The sequence below is a fragment of the Monodelphis domestica genome, chromosome 1, assembly GCF_027887165.1.
Source record: "Monodelphis domestica isolate mMonDom1 chromosome 1, mMonDom1.pri, whole genome shotgun sequence".
Taxonomy (NCBI): Eukaryota; Metazoa; Chordata; class Mammalia; order Didelphimorphia; family Didelphidae; genus Monodelphis; species Monodelphis domestica.
The window spans coordinates 213,845,426-213,863,376 of NC_077227.1; the positions used below are offsets into that span (position 1 = coordinate 213,845,426).

At 34.0% G+C, this 17,951-nt stretch overlaps 1 protein-coding gene across 11 annotated transcripts in view; it reads left to right on the top strand.

The window, feature by feature from the left end:
* HECTD1 (HECT domain E3 ubiquitin protein ligase 1) overlaps positions 1 to 17,951 on the top strand; it is a 111,558-nt gene that overhangs the window by 82,300 nt on the left and 11,307 nt on the right. For 2 of the 11 annotated variants that reach the window (XM_001364054.5, XM_056810418.1), the window contains exons 25-38: positions 829 to 1,665; positions 2,493 to 2,714; positions 7,308 to 7,441; positions 8,103 to 8,225; positions 9,144 to 9,300; positions 10,145 to 10,367; positions 11,617 to 11,671; positions 11,918 to 12,100; positions 12,491 to 12,698; positions 12,780 to 12,865; positions 13,081 to 13,208; positions 14,786 to 14,987; positions 15,434 to 15,571; positions 16,135 to 16,742. In XM_001364054.5, coding sequence (XP_001364091.1) covers positions 829 to 1,665; positions 2,493 to 2,714; positions 7,308 to 7,441; positions 8,103 to 8,225; positions 9,144 to 9,300; positions 10,145 to 10,367; positions 11,617 to 11,671; positions 11,918 to 12,100; positions 12,491 to 12,698; positions 12,780 to 12,865; positions 13,081 to 13,208; positions 14,786 to 14,987; positions 15,434 to 15,571; positions 16,135 to 16,742 — 3,304 coding nt within the window. The remainder of the gene's footprint in view (positions 1 to 828; positions 1,666 to 2,492; positions 2,715 to 7,307; positions 7,442 to 8,102; positions 8,226 to 9,143; positions 9,301 to 10,144; positions 10,368 to 11,616; positions 11,672 to 11,917; positions 12,101 to 12,490; positions 12,699 to 12,779; positions 12,866 to 13,080; positions 13,209 to 14,785; positions 14,988 to 15,433; positions 15,572 to 16,134; positions 16,743 to 17,951) is intronic. The other 9 variants (XM_007472523.3, XM_056810419.1, XM_007472524.3 and 6 more) reach the window with 7 other exon arrangements.

Consider the following 17,951-nt stretch of genomic DNA (forward strand, 5'->3'; position numbering starts at 1 on the left):
CATGGATTGGTAAAAATTTAAAAGTTTCAGTTTGTGCAAAGTATTAGCAGTGAATCGACAGTTGTTTTTTTTTTGTTATTTTGTGTTTTTCCAGAAAGAGACCCATCACCTGACTGTATTATTTTTTAGCATAGTTAAAAAAAAAGGTTTGTTCATTTCTGAATTTGCTAAAATGAAGGATTTTTTCTTATGCTTTTATAAGCATTTACTTAGAAAAATGAAACAAAGCCCCGTGGTGAAAAAAAATTACCTTTTCATTTTGGATCGATATGAACAAAATGAACTGTCAAAAAGTAAAAAAGAGTAGAATGAAGAATTTACCAGTCTTTTTCTGAAATGTAACATAAAAGTTTTGCTTGTAATAGATTTTTAAATAGTTGACTTAAAAGAGTTTACAGTTCTTTAGTAATTGATGGTTTTATAAAAAAAAAACTTTTCTTAAAACAGCCATAAGCTAAGCTAGTGCATGTATTATCCCAGTTTTAAAGAAGAGGAAAATAAGCTCAGAAAGATCAGTGATTTGCCTATGGTTACACAGCTAGTTGAACCCAGGCCTCCCTCCAATTCCAGCGCCTTTTCCACTGTTCTGCTATGAATCATGACCCAAAGAATACTGGCCTTCAGTTGGCATTGCTAACTTTATATAGACAAAGTGTTTAAATTGATTGGATTTTCAAATATCCTATTTAATTTTAGTTGGCAGACGAAAGTTATTTAATGGCTTCTAGTAACTCAGAGATACAAAGCTGATCCCATATTGTGGAGCTTCTGTCTGACACGCTCCTGTCTGCTTTGTGCTGGGTCTCACAAACTCCTGTCCCTTTCCAGGCTGGATTGATGTCACCTGGGATGCTGGTGGCTCAAACTCTTACCGTATGGGCGCAGAAGGAAAATTTGACCTCAAGCTTGCACCAGGGTACGACCCTGATACAGCGGCATCACCCAAACCTGTTTCATCCACTGTTTCAGGCACAACACAATCATGGAGCAGCTTGGTGAAAAACAACTGTCCAGACAAGACCTCTGCTGCTGCAGGCTCCTCAAGTAGAAAAGGAAGCAGCAGTTCTGTGTGTAGCGTGGCCAGTAGCAGCGACATCAGCTTGGGCTCGACCAAAATGGAGCGGAGATCAGAGAGTGTAATGGAACAGAGTATAGTTTCAGGAACTGATGTCCATGAACCGATTGTTGTTCTCTCGTCTGCTGAAAGCATGCCTCAAGCTGAAGTAGGGTCATCCTCCAGTGCGAGCACCAGCACCTTAACAGCGGACACAGGAAGTGAAAATGCTGAAAGGAAGTTAGGTCCTGATAGTTCTGTTCGTACTGCTGGAGAGTCTAGTGCCATATCTATGGGGATTGTGAGTGTTAGCTCTCCTGATGTTAGTTCAGTGTCTGAATTGACTAACAAAGAAGCAGCTTCACAAAGACCCCTTAGCTCTTCAGCGAGTAACAGACTCTCAGTAAGTTCTTTGTTGGCTGCTGGGGCCCCTATGAGCTCTAGTGCAAGTGTTCCTAACTTGTCCTCTAGAGAAACTTCTAGTTTGGAGTCTTTTGTAAGGAGAGTGGCAAACATAGCACGAACCAATGCTACAAACAACATGAATTTGAGTCGAAGCAGCAGTGATAATAACACTAATACTCTGGGGAGGAATGTAATGAGTACTGCAAGTAAGTGAGCTTTTCCTTATGGAAGACAATGCTTTTCTCAACTCTCTAAGTGATGTAAAAAAGAACCTTTAATCAGTGACTTATGCTTATTTTATTGTTTTAAAAACTGGAGTTCTAATTGGTTTCTAGTGCTTCTGAATCATAACACAGTTTTTCATATTATCAGAATAATAATTGAACTACTTTTTATAACAAAGGGCCAAAATTAATTATGTTTTAAGCCTGGGGCTCGCTAACTATGGCCCAAGGACCCAATCCATCCCACCTCCTGTTTTCGTACAGTCTACTTTATTTAAAAAATGTAAAAACCATTCTTAGCTCATGGCTACTCCTGTTCTAAAGTTTAGAAGCTTCAGTCTTTGGATCCTAGAGTAACTATAGCTAGGTAAGTTTGATAAGAGAGAATGTTAGTTGTTGGACATGCTTCATTGAAATTAGTGTTATTTTAATGCAATTTTTGCGTAGGTCTTGATTAAATTAATTAGAGTTAGCTGTGAAAATGCTTTGATTCCAGTTGAAGCAACCAAATATTCAAAGTAATTTGTTTTGGAGAACATGACTGAAAATGTTAATTATTTTAGTTCCTATTTGTATTTAGTCAAACATTTAGGATATTAGGCCACACTTTTAGTTACAGTTTGAGAAAATTATATTACAATGAAACAATTTGGTGTCAGGTTCCCCAAGTTACTTTTTTTTATCTTCATAGCCATTATATATATTGCTAAGCCTACTTAAAAGTTATTTTCCTTGTTTTCATTTTTTTGTCTGTTGTTATATACATGGGCATATTTTTTTATTTTAACTTGCCATTTTTTTATCTATAGCTTCTCCTCTTATGGGGGCCCAAAGTTTCCCTAATTTGACTACAACTGGTACTACATCTACAGTGACAATGTCAACATCTAGTGTTACAAGCAGCAGTAATGTAGCCACGGCAACAACCGTTTTATCAGTTGGTCAGTCACTAAGTAATACTTTAACCACCAGCCTCACATCAACATCAAGTGAGAGTGACACAGGTCAGGAAGCAGAATATTCATTATATGGTAAGTTATTAAATTTTATTTAGCTGTTTTATATAGAAATTCTTTTTGCCTCTTGGTACAACTTAGACCTTTCCCCTGAAATACTCTTATCATGTTCTAACTTGTATGTGCTGATTTAAGGATTTGAAAATCATTTTAACTTGACATGATTTCATTAGTAAATATATAGATTCTTTTATTTATAGAAGAGTCAAAATGCAAAGTAACTTGATTGTGTAAGACTAAAAAATGAATGCTCTTAAGTATTTAAATTCTTAGCATTTAATAACAACAAAGGGAGAGAGAAAGGGGTTCCTTCAGTCGAGTGAGCAGAGAAAAGAGCCAGAGACCCACAAGCCTGCCACGCTCCAGCCAAAGCAAAAGCCCCCGCAGCGTGGTCAGCAAATTTATAAACAAACCCACACCAGGGCACAGGGACTCAAGACAGGGAACCACGGGAAGAATAAAGAATGCTGGGGAATGAAGTTCCCAGAGTACAAATTTTTAAAACACACTTGCATAAGCATTTAAGTTTGGTTGGGAGAACTGCCTTAGCAAATACCGTACTTGACATAAACATCAGGAAAGAAAAGAAAAACAAAAGTGTGGCTGAATACGCTATGATAAATTTAAAATTGAATTTTATAAAAATGATTATTTCTTCATATATTTTTCAACAGTTAATATTTTTGTATTAGGAAGTTTCATTGTATTATATGGTTTGTTTTTTACACTGTATGTTGAAGATTCTCCTCTCTAAAAGCCATATGATTTTTAACATTTATCAGGCCTCACTTAAATTTTGTTGTTTGTAACTGTGCATATTTTGTTAATACTAAATGAAATTCAAATCCACAAAATATTTATTAAGCATCTATTATGTGCACAGCTAAGGCTGTTCTAAACTTCAAGCCCAGTGAAGATGAGACATAGTTAAATAACTGTAAGAGAACTTCTAAAATAGAAATGTACAGAATCATATATGGTAGGTAGGCTAAGAAATTTAAAGAAAGGGGATCAGAGAAGATGATGGAAACACGGTGCCTGGCCTTGGCCTTAAGGGTCAGTGGGGGATGCATGAGAGATCTCTAGTGCACCAAAGCATGCAGGTGAGGTAGAAGTATCATTTCAGTTTGAAGCAGAGGATAAGATACTGAGAGATAATACTAAAATGCAATTTGGTGCTAGATTATAAAAATTCTTAGTTACTAAATCAAAAAGTAGTTTATATTTTATATTTTATTTACTGAGCAGTGGTGAACTGCTGTTGCTTGTCAAACAGGAATGTTTAAGATTGTTTTGGTACTGAATTTGGAGCCAAAGGCCTAAGCTATAATCCTGACTGCCACTTACTATATAAAATATGTGTGATCTTGGGCAAATAATTTTCTTTTTTAAATCTTCTGAATGTTTTTTATTTTTCTGAAAGTTGCAGAATTTGAGTTAAAAGGGACTTTAGAATCTTCCCAGAATAACTAAATAAGAATTGCCCTTTACAAGCTGTCAAATAATTTACATTTTGCTTGAAGACTTTAGTGAATAGGAATTTATCTCCCAAAGTAGCTATCTCATTCTATTCTTGTATAATTCTTAAGTTCCAGTATATCATAGTGGATAAAGAACTGGCCCTGTGGTCAGAAAAACCTGAAATTAAGTCCTACCTGTCATGCATAGATGTAGTATAACCATGTCCAAGTCATTTAGCCCCTTAGTGTCGTAGGCTAGGCCAATGATAGCTGACTCTTACTCATGTACCTCTCTCTACCAGTAAAAAAAAAATTTTGAGCATGCATTCCAATGTGTGAATGCTTATTTGTTTTTATATTGTGTACATGTAGAAGTATTAGTAGTACTGTATTAATAATTTTAGACATTAGAAAGTGTGCCAAAATAGACATTCAAAGGGGACCAGGTAAAGATGAGATATGAGTTATTTTGGTGCCACTGGTGAAGGAATGCATTCTGTTTAGACCTATGATTTAGGAAAATTACTTTGGCAAGTATGTAGAAGATAGCTTGGAGAGGGCAGGCTCTTGAGACAGCTAGACAGGAGGCTTTTGATAAACAGTGTAAATGGAGGAAAGGGAATAGGTGCAGAAAGTGTTGTGGTAATAGAAATGAAAGGATTTAACAACTAATTAGATTAGTTGAGGGAAATTGAGGAGTACAGGGAATCAGAATCAACGAATACCAAGATGTAGCTGGAAGAATGGTGGCATCTGTGAGAGAAATTGAGAAGGTTGAAAGAGGAATGTGTTTGGGAAGAAAGATAATGTAATTCCAGCCTTTTTATACCTCCTTATCTTTAGTTATTCATCTTTTACTACAGAAAAATGAAAAGTGTAGGTGTAAGGGGACTTTCCTTAGGCTACTTCTCCAGATTGTAGAGCCTGCTGCTGAGGGCCTTCATAGCTCCAAATGATGGAAGTGGAGTATGCTGGGCTTTATGAGGTTGTTGTAGGGAATTTGGCCCTCCCAGCAGCTGTGTGTGTCAGGGGTCTGGTTATAATACAGATGCCCTGAGACTGTGGCAAATGTTGAAATGCTAGAAGACCAGAAGTGTGAGATGTGCTTTAGTTGTGGTGAGGACAAGTCTATAATTTTTTATGGAAAGTGTATAATTCATTTTCTTGTCCTCATTGATGCATCACATACCACCTGGGAGTTAGGGGTGTTCCTGGTCCTCACTTTTTGAAGACCAATGCTATAAATATGACTTGCTGATCAGAATCAGTGGAGATAATTTCTATACTGGAAGTTGCTCATATAAATGTGGATATTTGATGCTACCATCTCTCAATTGCATTCAAGCCTATGTTTGAATTTTGGTATTTTTCATCCTTAAGATTCTTAAAAGTAGCTGTCACATACCCCAAGTCTTCCTTTGTTCATGTTAAATATTTCCAGTTCTTTCTGTTCTTCATATTTCTTCACCAATCTTGTCTTCTGGATGTTTTCCATTTATCAGTGATCTTATAAAATGCAGTGCCTAGAATTGAATACAGTACTGTTGATATCATTTGACTAGGTGAAGTATTGTAGTTCTCTCACCTTCTTCTAGGTGAGGCTAGACTTCTCAGTGTAATTTAAGATTTTAGTAGCCTTAGGGAGTGGTTAGGTGACTCAGTGGATTGAGAGCCAGGCCTAGAGACAGGAGGTCCTGGGTTCAGACTGCTGGCTGCTGACACTTCCTAGTGAACCTGGGCAAGTCACTTGACCTCTATTGCCTAGCCCACTGATAGTGAGCCTATGGCACAGGTGCCAAAGATGGCTAGCATTGGCCCCCACCCCTCTTCCCCAGTTAATTACTAGAAAGCCAGAGAGACTTGGGCTGAGCTGCTCCCCTCAGCCTCTCCACCATCCCTGGTTACATTTTTTCACATCCCCGCCTCTCTGTCCAGCAGCCAATGGGAGCACCTAGGGGGTAAGGTTATAGTTGGTGGAGCTGGATGGCAGAAGAGAGATTGGGCTACTCCCCTCTTGCCCTCTACACTCCCTGAGGATATTCCTCACTTCACCCACACCTCCCCAAAGCAGCCTAATGGGAGTGCTTCCTACTTCCCCTGTGTGGGGAAAAGTGAGACTGCTACTCTGTCTCTAAAAGGTTCACCATCACTGGCCTAGCGCTTATGCTTTCTGCCTTAGAACCAATAATATACTATATTAGTATTGGTTAACTTATCTACAAAATAAGCTATATACATAATAATGGAAAGTAATCATTAGTGAGGAGGTACTACTCATTTCTTTCTTGGATATAGTATTATTTGAACTTCTGAGTATTCTTAATTTGTAGTGATATTATAATTATCTGTTTGAAACCACATTGACCATTTTCTTGTATGTTATCTTGGGATCTGAACTAGTAACTAACTAACTAACATCTGTTCTTTGGTTAATTATTAACTTTCTTTGCTTTTACCTTTTGGGTAGAATGTATAACATGATTCTTGGCTACTACATATACTAATATATGTACATATGCATGTACCTCTATGTGTGCATATATAAACATACATGTATATATGTAGTGTGCATATAAGTATATGCAGCAAGAGAATGTGTTAAGTGCTGATGTAGGAAATGTAGAATACAAAAGACATGGCTATATCCTTTTGGCTTTTCCTTTCTTATTTTTCTAAAACATATCTATTAAACATTCTTTCATAATGCTGGTATAAGAATATTTATGAGACTTAATTTAATTTCTGAGATATCTGGTTTGAAGTTTTATTAGGTTGAATCGTTAAGTAGAGAAGTAAAAAGAAACATGTTACCTTTTTATGTCTTCTGGAAGCTTGAAGAAAGGAGTAGAATTAGTACAGTTAGATTCTTCCAGTGGACTATGGAGAAAAGTATATAAAATCATATATTTTTACTACATCCATTCTGTTACATTACTTGCTGTTGCATCTTGTCCTTGCTCACTTGCCTGTTCTTTGCCAATTTACCTTCAAGATTCTCTTGTAATCATATTTGGGTCATTTAGTCCTTAATATACAATTTTATACTTTATTCTTCTTATTTTTATCTTGTTGGGCCATATATGTGTATGATATTTTTTTTCAGTTCACCAATTACTTTGAAAGTGAAAATTATTAATGCTCTTCTCAGATTTTCTTGATAGCTGTCGTGCTAGTACATTGTTAGCAGAGTTAGATGATGATGAGGACTTGCCTGAGCCAGATGAAGAAGATGATGAGAATGAAGATGATAACCAGGAGGATCAAGAATATGAAGAAGTTATGGTATAGAAAATCTGTTGGTTTTATTCATTAATTTAGGAAAGTGGTCTCTCCAACATCATGCTAAATTAAAAGTACCCTAATCAAGGAAAAACTCTCTTAAACAAGAAATTGGTGATTAAAAGTTTTTTCCATGTGCAGTGGTAGATGTTTTGACTTATGGGAAAGAAAAGTTGAATGCATCAACTATTTAGAATTGTACCATGGCATTGAAGTATATCTTTATTTTATGTTAATTGTAGCATCTCAATGCATTCCATATATATGGTTCTTTTTAGCCTAAATTAGACCTTTTTGTGGTTATTCAACTAAGTCCAGTGCCTGAAAAATCTGTTTGTAGAAACTTGAAGAGATTAGGCCTCCATATAGTAATGCTTATATTTGATCAAATTTAATAAAGTGAATTTTTAATGGGAAAATGTGGAAGCCATTTTTAGTGTCTGTGACTTAGAAAATGAATAAATAAATTGATTGGAATGCATGATCAGAAAGAGGGGTGCTTAGAAACCAGTTCACTTTTAAGTTTTTATGAAAGTGACCTATAGAGATAAAGTTCCCTGTTTTAATAGTTCTTAGTGTGTTTTGATTGTTTCAGAGCAAAATATGGTCAGAGAAGAAGAAATAGTTTTAATGTAATTAAAAATCTTTGCATTTCTTATTTGAGATCCTGAGGCGTCCATCCCTGCAACGTCGGGCAGGTTCCCGCTCTGATGTGACTCACCATGCTGTCACATCACAGCTGCCACAGGTCCCTTCTGGAGCAGGCAGCCGGCCCCTTGGGGAACAGGTAGGCTTCATATGATCTTTATCTCTAAACCCTACCCCTGATACCTCAACTTATGATATATTTAACAAATTTTTTTTAATTACATGACAAAAAGGTACATGAAGAATACATACTATTTAAGAAAAAAAATATATAAAGAGAAGGAATCTCCACAGAAGGATAGAAAACACATGTCCCTGGACATTTTACTTCCTTAGTCTTATGAAAAAGTATATGTTCAGTGGTGGGGTCTAAGGGCTGGTCCAGTGGGAATGTCTTGAACTCTTTCATCTTGGCAATGAGGATCAGTTAGCTCATAGTGGCAAAGTTTCTAGTATTTAGTACTTTGCCTCTCAAGGTCACATTTCATTACTTTTTTATGGCATGCTTAAAAAAAAAAGTTTCTTAGTGTCTAAACTAATATGTAAGTGCCAGTAGGACATATAACCATAGCTTTTGCTAATTGAAAATGCTTTGTTTGTCAGCTTTTGTTTCAGTACAGCTGAATGGGAATTTGTCTTTTTTTTCCCCTTTTCTTTATAACTGAGGTGGGAGGTTATACTTTTTGCCTTAAAAAAAAAATTACTATCACATTTTCAGGCCCATCACTTGTTATTACTAGTAAAGTTGGTCAGAAATAAAAGTTAGGAGAAATGTGGTAGTTTTTGAGAATGTGCTATCTTTAACTACTAATTATAGTAGTGAAGGAACTAGGGAACTTGATAGTATATTTCCTTTTGCCCCATGTGTAATCTTTACATATGCAAATTTGTGCTTGTTTATTCTCTAATATGACACATTGTTTTGCTATAATACTAAATTATCCACTATGAAGAAACTAGTTTGCTGCCTAGAAACATTTCTCTGGTTGCACTTCTTTTGCATACACAAAATTATTACTTGGGTAATGTTTGTTTGACATGGAATTTTTTTAATTAGGAAGAAGAAGAGTATGAAACTAAGGGAGGTCGTCGGAGAACGTGGGATGATGATTATGTGCTAAAACGGCAGTTTTCTGCTTTAGTACCTGCTTTTGATCCTAGACCTGGTCGTACTAATGTCCAGCAGACAACTGATCTAGAAATTCCACCCCCTGGTATGTAGACAAAATACTATGTATTTTATGTCTTTTGATTAATTCTAACTAATTAAACATAAAATAGCCATGTGGTGAGCTTAGAAAAATGGTGCTGTCTTAAGGTGTGAACTAAAGAAAAACACAATGTTCTTTGGTCTATTTGATCCTGAAAATATAAAACCATGTAAATAGGAGAGTTTCAGATACATTAGACTTTGATAAATCTGAGCTGTCACTGTTCATTATTAAAAACAAATAACTTATTGAAATCACAGATTTTGGGTTTTTTTTAAATCTTAATCCTTATTTTAAAAAAGAATTGTTTTTAGAATGACTTGTGGTTGCTATGTAAACACTGTTTGACCTCTGCTAATTGTATAGAACAAAGAAAAAAAATGTATAGAACAAAAAAAAAGACTTGTTCCCATTGATTCTTCAATATATTACTGTTATGGAAAATATTTTGGTAAATTAAAAAAAATTGATATTGAACTTCTATTGAGGAGTAACAATTTAAATATGTGCTTTAAAAAGGTAAAAAAGGCATTTCTGCTTAATTCTGGTGATAGTTTCATGTTTTATAGTTTAGTAGTGTTCTGAATAAACCTGACTGACCCATAGTGCATAAAGGTAAAGTATTTAGACAAGAAGGGGCTTATAGATATAATCAGGTTTATCCTCTGGCCTTTAGATGGTAAGCTTTTGATTTCATTTTACAAAATAAATAGTTAAGGGCTAGAAAGGTTCATTACAAAAGTCATATAGCTAATTATTGCCTGTTGGTGAAATGGGTTTTCTATTTTATTATGTTATATGCTTTACTATAGTGCTGTGTTTCTTACATGATTTTCAAATTTCTTAGGTACTCCTCATTCAGAGCTCTTAGAAGAAGTCGAATGTACTCCCTCACCCAGATTAGCACTTACTTTGAAAGTAACAGGTCTTGGAACAACTCGGGAAGTTGAATTGCCTCTCACTAACTTCAGATCAACCATCTTTTACTATGTACAGAAATTACTTCAGTTTTCCTGCAATGGCAATGTGAAATCTGATAAACTCCGTCGTATTTGGGAACCAACATATACGTAAGAGACTTTTTGAGTTAAAGATTTTTTTGGTATGTAATGAGAATTAGCTGAAGAAATTTGAACTCAGTTTCTGACACTAATTCAGGTTCTGCTTTTTTTTTTTTTAACTAGAATTTGAACAATTGTTTAAAAATACCTATTTATGACCTTTTAATTCCAACATAGACATATAGAATAAATGTATGTATATGTATAAAATATGTTTAAAGCATATCTACACATCAGACTTGATGTCATAGGGACTATGAACTGATTAGTGTTAAAGAATATATTGATATGGTTTTGTAATTTGAAATTTTTTACAGTGATAATGCATTATTAAACTAGTTTGTTACTAAGTGAATAATATGGAAATGGATTTGAGTGATAATATATATGTATAATCCAATGGAATTGCAATTATTTTTAAAAAACAATAAATGATAAGATATTTTAAAAACAAATAAAGTAATTTTTGACTATCAAAGTCTCTTATGGAACACATCACTTTATTGAAAGGGAAAAGAAATAAACAGAATGGTTACTTTTTTTTTTTAACCTTTCCCTTTTGTCTTAGAATCGATACCAAATTCTAAGACAGAAAAGTGGTAAGCCTAGCAAGTGACTTAGCCAGATTCACACAACTAGGAAGTGTTTGAGGCCATATTTGAATCAAAGTCCTTCTAATTCCAAGTCTGGCTCTCTATCTCTATCTACTGTACTACCTAGTTGCCCCTCATTTACTTTCTTCTTATTTGTACTGTGGAGGACATTGTCCTAGCTTTATGGAAGTGCTCCTCTTAACTTCTTTTTCTAGTCTTTGAGTTGCCCCCACTCCACTTTTGCTCTCTTCCCAAATCCAACTTTTAATGTTTATTTAATAGATGCAAATAGTTTTACATTCTGTTATATTTCTTTCCAGTACTTGATCAAGTTAATTATCAGCAAACTATATTATGGTTTAATTGAGATTTCTGCTATTGTTAATATGTGCTTAGTTTGTATTCATACTGAAATAATCAGTTCATACATCTTTCTCATCCTTCTACAACGAGTGACATGTTTATTCCTTTCTCAGTTTTGAAGTAACTTGTTCTGTTTCTATTCATAAAACTTCCTCTAAGATTTTATATTTATTTTTTATATTTATTGTCCCCCCCCCCCCAATGTGGCCAAAGGGTAGATTCTTGCTTTATTAAATATATATAAACTTCATTAAAACAAACTTTTTATAAAGGCTTAATTTGGATAATATCTTCATATTTAGAATCATGTACAGAGAGATGAAGGATTCTGATAAAGAAAAGGAGAATGGAAAAATGGTAAGAACAGCTTCTTTATTATTTAATTTTTAATTTCTTGCTATTAGTCAGTAATCAACATATTGCTATTTGTGAAGTGTACCATTTGGGAAAAAAATTAGTACTAACAGCATTTTAAACTTTAAATTAGAAATAAATTGATAATTATTAAATGCATGTTCCTAAAGATCTCCTAGTATGTTGCATGTAAACTATTTTGGACTTTACAATCAGGAAAGACCATTGTTTTGGTTCTTCCTGTTGTAGGGTTGCTGGTCTATAGAGCATGTGGAACAATACCTTGGCACTGATGAACTACCAAAGAATGACTTGATAACCTACCTGCAGAAGAATGCAGACTCTGCTTTCCTGCGCCACTGGAAATTAACCGGCACTAATAAAAGTATTAGGAAAAACAGAAATTGTTCTCAGCTCATAGCTGCATACAAGGTATATGTCCTTATCCAAATACTGTGTTGTTCGAGAATGGCTGTGTGCTTTATTTTGCAGCTTTGTAGGTTCCTTTATGAGAAGGAGGGTGATAATCAGGTGTTCTAAGAAATTTATTTGTTTAATGATGTCCATATGCAAACATTTAATTTTAAAATCTGACCTTATAGACTCGGATGCTATTAAGATTTCTTATGAGCATATACTTCTTACTAGGAGTTATTTATTGTTAAAAGAATTTGATTATAGTCTGATTATATTGATTATAAAGAAAAAGGCATATCTTCACTGCAACTTTCAACAAGGAAACCTTTTTTCAAGTGATAGATTTAACCTTTGATTATCCTAAAGATGGGATTTAACGATCAGTATTACTAATTATTTCTATAGGACTTTTGTGAGCATGGATCAAAATCTGGATTGAGCCAGGGAACCATTTCTACTTTTCAAAATTGTGACATTCTTAGTTTGGCCAAAGAACAGCCTCAGGCCAAAGCAGGCAATGGACAGAATTCATGTGGAGTAGAGGATGTCTTACAGTTGTTACGTATTCTTTATATAGTTGCAAGTGACCCTTACTCAAGATCTTCCCAAGAAGGTACGTAAGGAACCTTGTCTGGTTTCTTCAGCATCATTTAAAAAGCAAGTCAAGTTTTTATATTTTTATTAATGTTTACAGAAGGAGATGAGCAGCTTCAGTTTAATTTTCCACCAGATGAATTCACAAGCAAAAAAATCACTACGAAAATCTTGCAGCAGATTGAGGTAATTACACCAGACCAATGAACTATGCATACTGTAAGTGCTGAGCTTTTGGAGTCCTTCCTTTGACATGTTCTTTTCTGTGTAATTTTTTATGGCTGCTTTTATTCATTTGGACTTTGACATGCTTTGCGTCTGCCTAATTATATATTAGAATTTACTCTTTTTGTTAAATCATTTATAGTACTGAGACCATTGTATTATATAATAATTTTCAGGAACCATTGGCACTAGCAAGTGGGGCTCTGCCGGACTGGTGTGAACAGTTAACCAGCAAATGTCCCTTCTTAATACCATTTGAAACTAGGCAGCTTTATTTCACCTGTACAGCATTTGGAGCATCCAGGTAAGAAATATAGCTGCTTTCAAAAGTTGCTTAACATCATAATAATATTCTTAACAAGTTAGAACTACCAGATACTTCTTGCTATTATCTTTTAGTATATGCCTAATGGTTAGAAATTTTTGTTTGAAATATTCTTTTAAGTATTTTCTTTTGATTTGGAGAATAATAGGGAGAAAAGATTTTGTATTGTGCATCCATTGCTTTTAGTAGGCTCACATATAAGATTTACCTAGTTTAAATGGGAAGGGTGAGGGAGGTATAAAAGAGGAGTATTTTAAATAAAGAAGATGTGGTCTCAGGCTTCAAAATGCTGATTTTCTGCAAGGAGTCATGATCCAAAGAAAGATAAAAATGTTTTCTCAGTTTAATTGGAAATTTTTTTATGGTAGGATCACATAGCAAGTTAACACACAATTCCTAGAAGTATATATAAATTCAAAAATTTGTTCAGGTAAAAGAATTTGCCTTGATAATATAGTGGAAAAACTTACCCCCAAGTTAGTAAAGCTCCACAGTACTTCCAAATAATTACACTTCTAGTCAAAATGTAGGGAATTTATTTCAATTCAGAATTGAGTGATTGATAAAGATGAATTCATAATTTCTTAACTTATTTTCTATTGTGGCATTCCTTTTTTAAAATAAAATATTTTACATGTCATATCTGTAAAAGAATCGATGGAATATAAATACCTCAAGAATCTAGACAGTTTTATTCATCTTCAAAGCTCAGCACATAATAGGCACCTAATAGCTTATTGAATTGAATCTCATTGAATGAAACACTGCCATCTGAATAATGTTAAAAGGCATCATCCTTGCATGTTATGATTTGGTTTTGTAGGACAGAAAATTTGTCCATCTGTCAAAAAGCTCTTTAAAATTCTGTTGTATTTTACAGTTGTCTACTGTCAGTTAATATTTTTTTGCCAAACATTAATTTCTGTGTATCTTCAATTCTATTGTAAGACATAAAAGTAAAATATTTATCTTTCCCAATAGGTTGTCAGTTATTGTGATAACTGGAAAACAAAAGGTTGAATGACAAATAATACCATTTTCTGATGGTACCCAACAGCTTTTTGCTTATGATGATAAGGGTGACTTAATTCTGTGGTGTTTTTTATCCCTGATATATTTGGAAAATAACATTACACACTTTTATGAACTGAGAGGGTTGGGTTAATGCTCACATGCTGATGTGTTGTCTGTATCTTAAATACACATATTTATATGTACATGCAAGCATGATAAACATGTAACAAACTCTTTCCTGTTAGTTTTAGTATAATTGATATTTATGCTATAAGAATGCTCATTTTATTTTACTTTATAGGTATTACATAATAAATAATATGTTGAAGAAAAGGCTATTAAGATATATTTTTAGACTTGTAATATTTGTCCCCATAGCATTAATGTGGTGATTTCCCATATTTCTTTTGTATATTTGCTGTTTATAGTAAAATTTGTGCTTCTGTTTTTGGAAAAAATTTTAACCAAACCTTTTTAATATCTTGTTATTTACTAGTTCCAAATATTTTGTTACATCAGCACACAATTTTTTTTTCTTTCAGAGCAATAGTGTGGTTACAAAATAGGCGTGAGGCTACTGTTGAACGAACAAGAACAACAAGCACTGTAAGACGGGATGATCCAGGAGAGTTTAGAGTTGGTCGTCTTAAGCATGAAAGAGTAAAAGTTCCACGTGGTGATTCACTGATGGAGTGGGCTGAGAATGTTATGCAAATACATGCAGATCGGAAATCTGTTCTAGAGGTACAGCATTTGAATTAGAATGTTTTCTTGTTTTCTGCAGTAGAAAGAAGTCTTAACTTCTTTATTTACATGTGAAAAAACTGAGTGTCTTTTCTAGTGTCATATGGCTCATAATTATATTCCTAGAATAAGAACAGAGTTCTGACTCAGAGTTTCCTATTCTACTCCATTACCTCTCTAGTGGAACTGTTGCTATTGTCATAGTAATTTCTAAATATCAAGTTTTATCTCAACAAAGACATTAAATAATTTTATTTTATATTAAGCTAATTATAGTGTTTATTGAATGATATTTTTCATTTGTCATGTATGGCATTTCAGTCATATAGAAAATTTAAGATGAGATTGTGCACTCTGATAAACCTTATTGTAACATTTTAAATAAGATTTAAATAAATAATTGTAACATTTTTAAACCCACTCTCCGAAATCTTTTCATCATTTAGGTTGAGTTTTTGGGAGAAGAAGGAACTGGCTTGGGACCTACACTAGAATTTTATGCTCTGGTGGCAGCAGAATTCCAGAGAACTGAACTGGGAACATGGCTTTGTGACGATGACTTCCCAGATGATGAATCTCGTCATGTAAGATCCATTTCCCCCTTGTTGTACTCATTATCTTAGAATACTGACCCATGAACATGGCACCAAAAAAAAAAATCAGGATATTACAGACATATGATGTATAGAATTCTGGAACATAAGACTGACTTCAGAAGTAACAATAAACTATGTTCTTTATTGAGATGCCAGTGTACCTGCTTTGAAAAGATATACCTGAGTTTTTCAGTTTTTTTTTTAATTAGAAATTTCTGTACTCCCACTCTTGTCTTGTGGGGCACTTTCCCTCCTCTCCCATTTGCCTATATGTATAGTTTGAAATAACTAGTAATAAGTAATAATTAGTAATTATGCCTCACTAAACTAGAGAAACTTTTACTATTGAATACTCTGAGAGTGAAATTGATTATTAGGTTAATGCTTGTTAACAACATAATTCAGCCACCAGAAATATCATTATAGAATTTATTGGACTAATGGTTATGTTTGTGAATTCTACCTATCTCTCTAAGAGTGAGATAGTACTCTTAATTTGTTAAATGAGTCAATTGTAATCTTAATTATTTTCTTCTTTTTATAACACTCAGGTTGATCTTGGAGGTGGATTGAAACCCCCTGGGTACTATGTACAAAGATCATGTGGACTTTTTACTGCACCATTCCCACAAGACAGTGATGAACTTGAAAGAATCACAAAACTCTTTCATTTCCTTGGTATTTTCTTGGCCAAATGCATTCAAGATAATAGACTTGTGGACTTACCTATTTCTAAACCTTTCTTTAAACTCATGTGTATGGGTGATATTAAAAGCAATATGAGTAAACTGATTTATGAATCACGAGGTGATAGAGACTTGCACTGTACTGAAAGTCAGTCTGAAGCATCTACAGAAGAAGGTCATGATTCACTCTCAGTGGGAAGCTTTGAAGAAGATTCAAAATCAGAGTTTATTCTTGATCCACCCAAACCAAAGCCCCCTGCTTGGTTTAATGGGATTTTAACTTGGGAAGATTTTGAACTGGTAAATCCACACAGAGCCAGATTTTTAAAAGAAATTAAAGACCTTGCTATTAAAAGACGCCAAATTTTAGGCAATAAAAGTCTTTCAGAAGATGAAAAGAACACAAAATTGCAGGATCTAATGCTGAAGAATCCATCAGGTTCTGGACCACCTCTTAGCATAGAAGATTTAGGGTAAGATTTATATGTATGCTTTTTAGACCTAATAACTTCAAAGATATTTTTCCTTTAAATTGTCTTAACTGAAGAAATCTTAAACAAGACCAGTTTTAGATAAACTCCAGAAAAATTATAGGTTCTATTAAGAATTTTAATTTCTTTTTGGCACTTAGACCTCTATTATTGGTATAGGAGTTACTTTTTCTGATAGGTTAGACTATTAATCACTGTAATAATTAAAAATCTCTAAATTTAGATTGTCAAAGATAATAAAATCATAGTTCAAGTGCTTAAAATCCAGGTCTACATCAACAGTCAAATATTTAGTGTCCTTTTTTATATGACATGCAGGGTATACCTTTTGGGAGCCTTTTTTTGAGTGTATTGTGTATGTACTATTTATCCCAGATGTTTTGTTAATATTTTCATTTTATTCTGCTGTTTTGCTGTTGTTCTATCTCCACGTGATTATGTTTTTTTTTTAAGAGGCTTTTTTTCCCTTTCATTTTGCTAATTGTCCTTCTATTTGCCAGTGGTTTTCATAAATAACTTTGTATTTTTTTGATCGGGGCCTGTGATTTTATATATGTGGGAATTCCCTTCATCAATGCAGATCTAAACATTATCTAGTTGATAGAGGATTGTTTAGAGGCACTGTGAAACATTAAGTGACAACCATAGACACACAGTGAGGATAGTATGTATACTAGGGACAGGGCTTAAATCCACTTTGGGCTATTTACTACCCATATCACCTTGGGAAGTCACTTCACTCCATAGTTATCTCATCTCTCAAATGAAGGGGTTGTACTAGACAGGATGGTGTCACAGGAAAGGCAGGAGCAGGGCACTTTGTATCTTATCAAAGTAAATTTTGATCCTGAAAATGAATTAAAATAAATCTACATTATAATTAATAACTTTTGTATTAATCTTATACTCTTAATGTGGAATCATAAATATATATCAGTCATCAAAAATATATTAGGATACACCAACAAATCTGGAGAAATTAGAGCAGTATTTTTTTCCCTCTTAATTGGTTTATTCCTAGTAAATATGCAAAAACCTGAAATTTCATTTGGGATGGGTATTAATCTAGGTAAAGGGAATTTACATGGGCATTTTATATCTTCATAGTTGGTAGAATGTTAAGAAGTGAGTCCATTTTGGTAGATAGTTTTTTAAAAAATGTTCCCATAGGAAAGGACCTACTCCAAATTA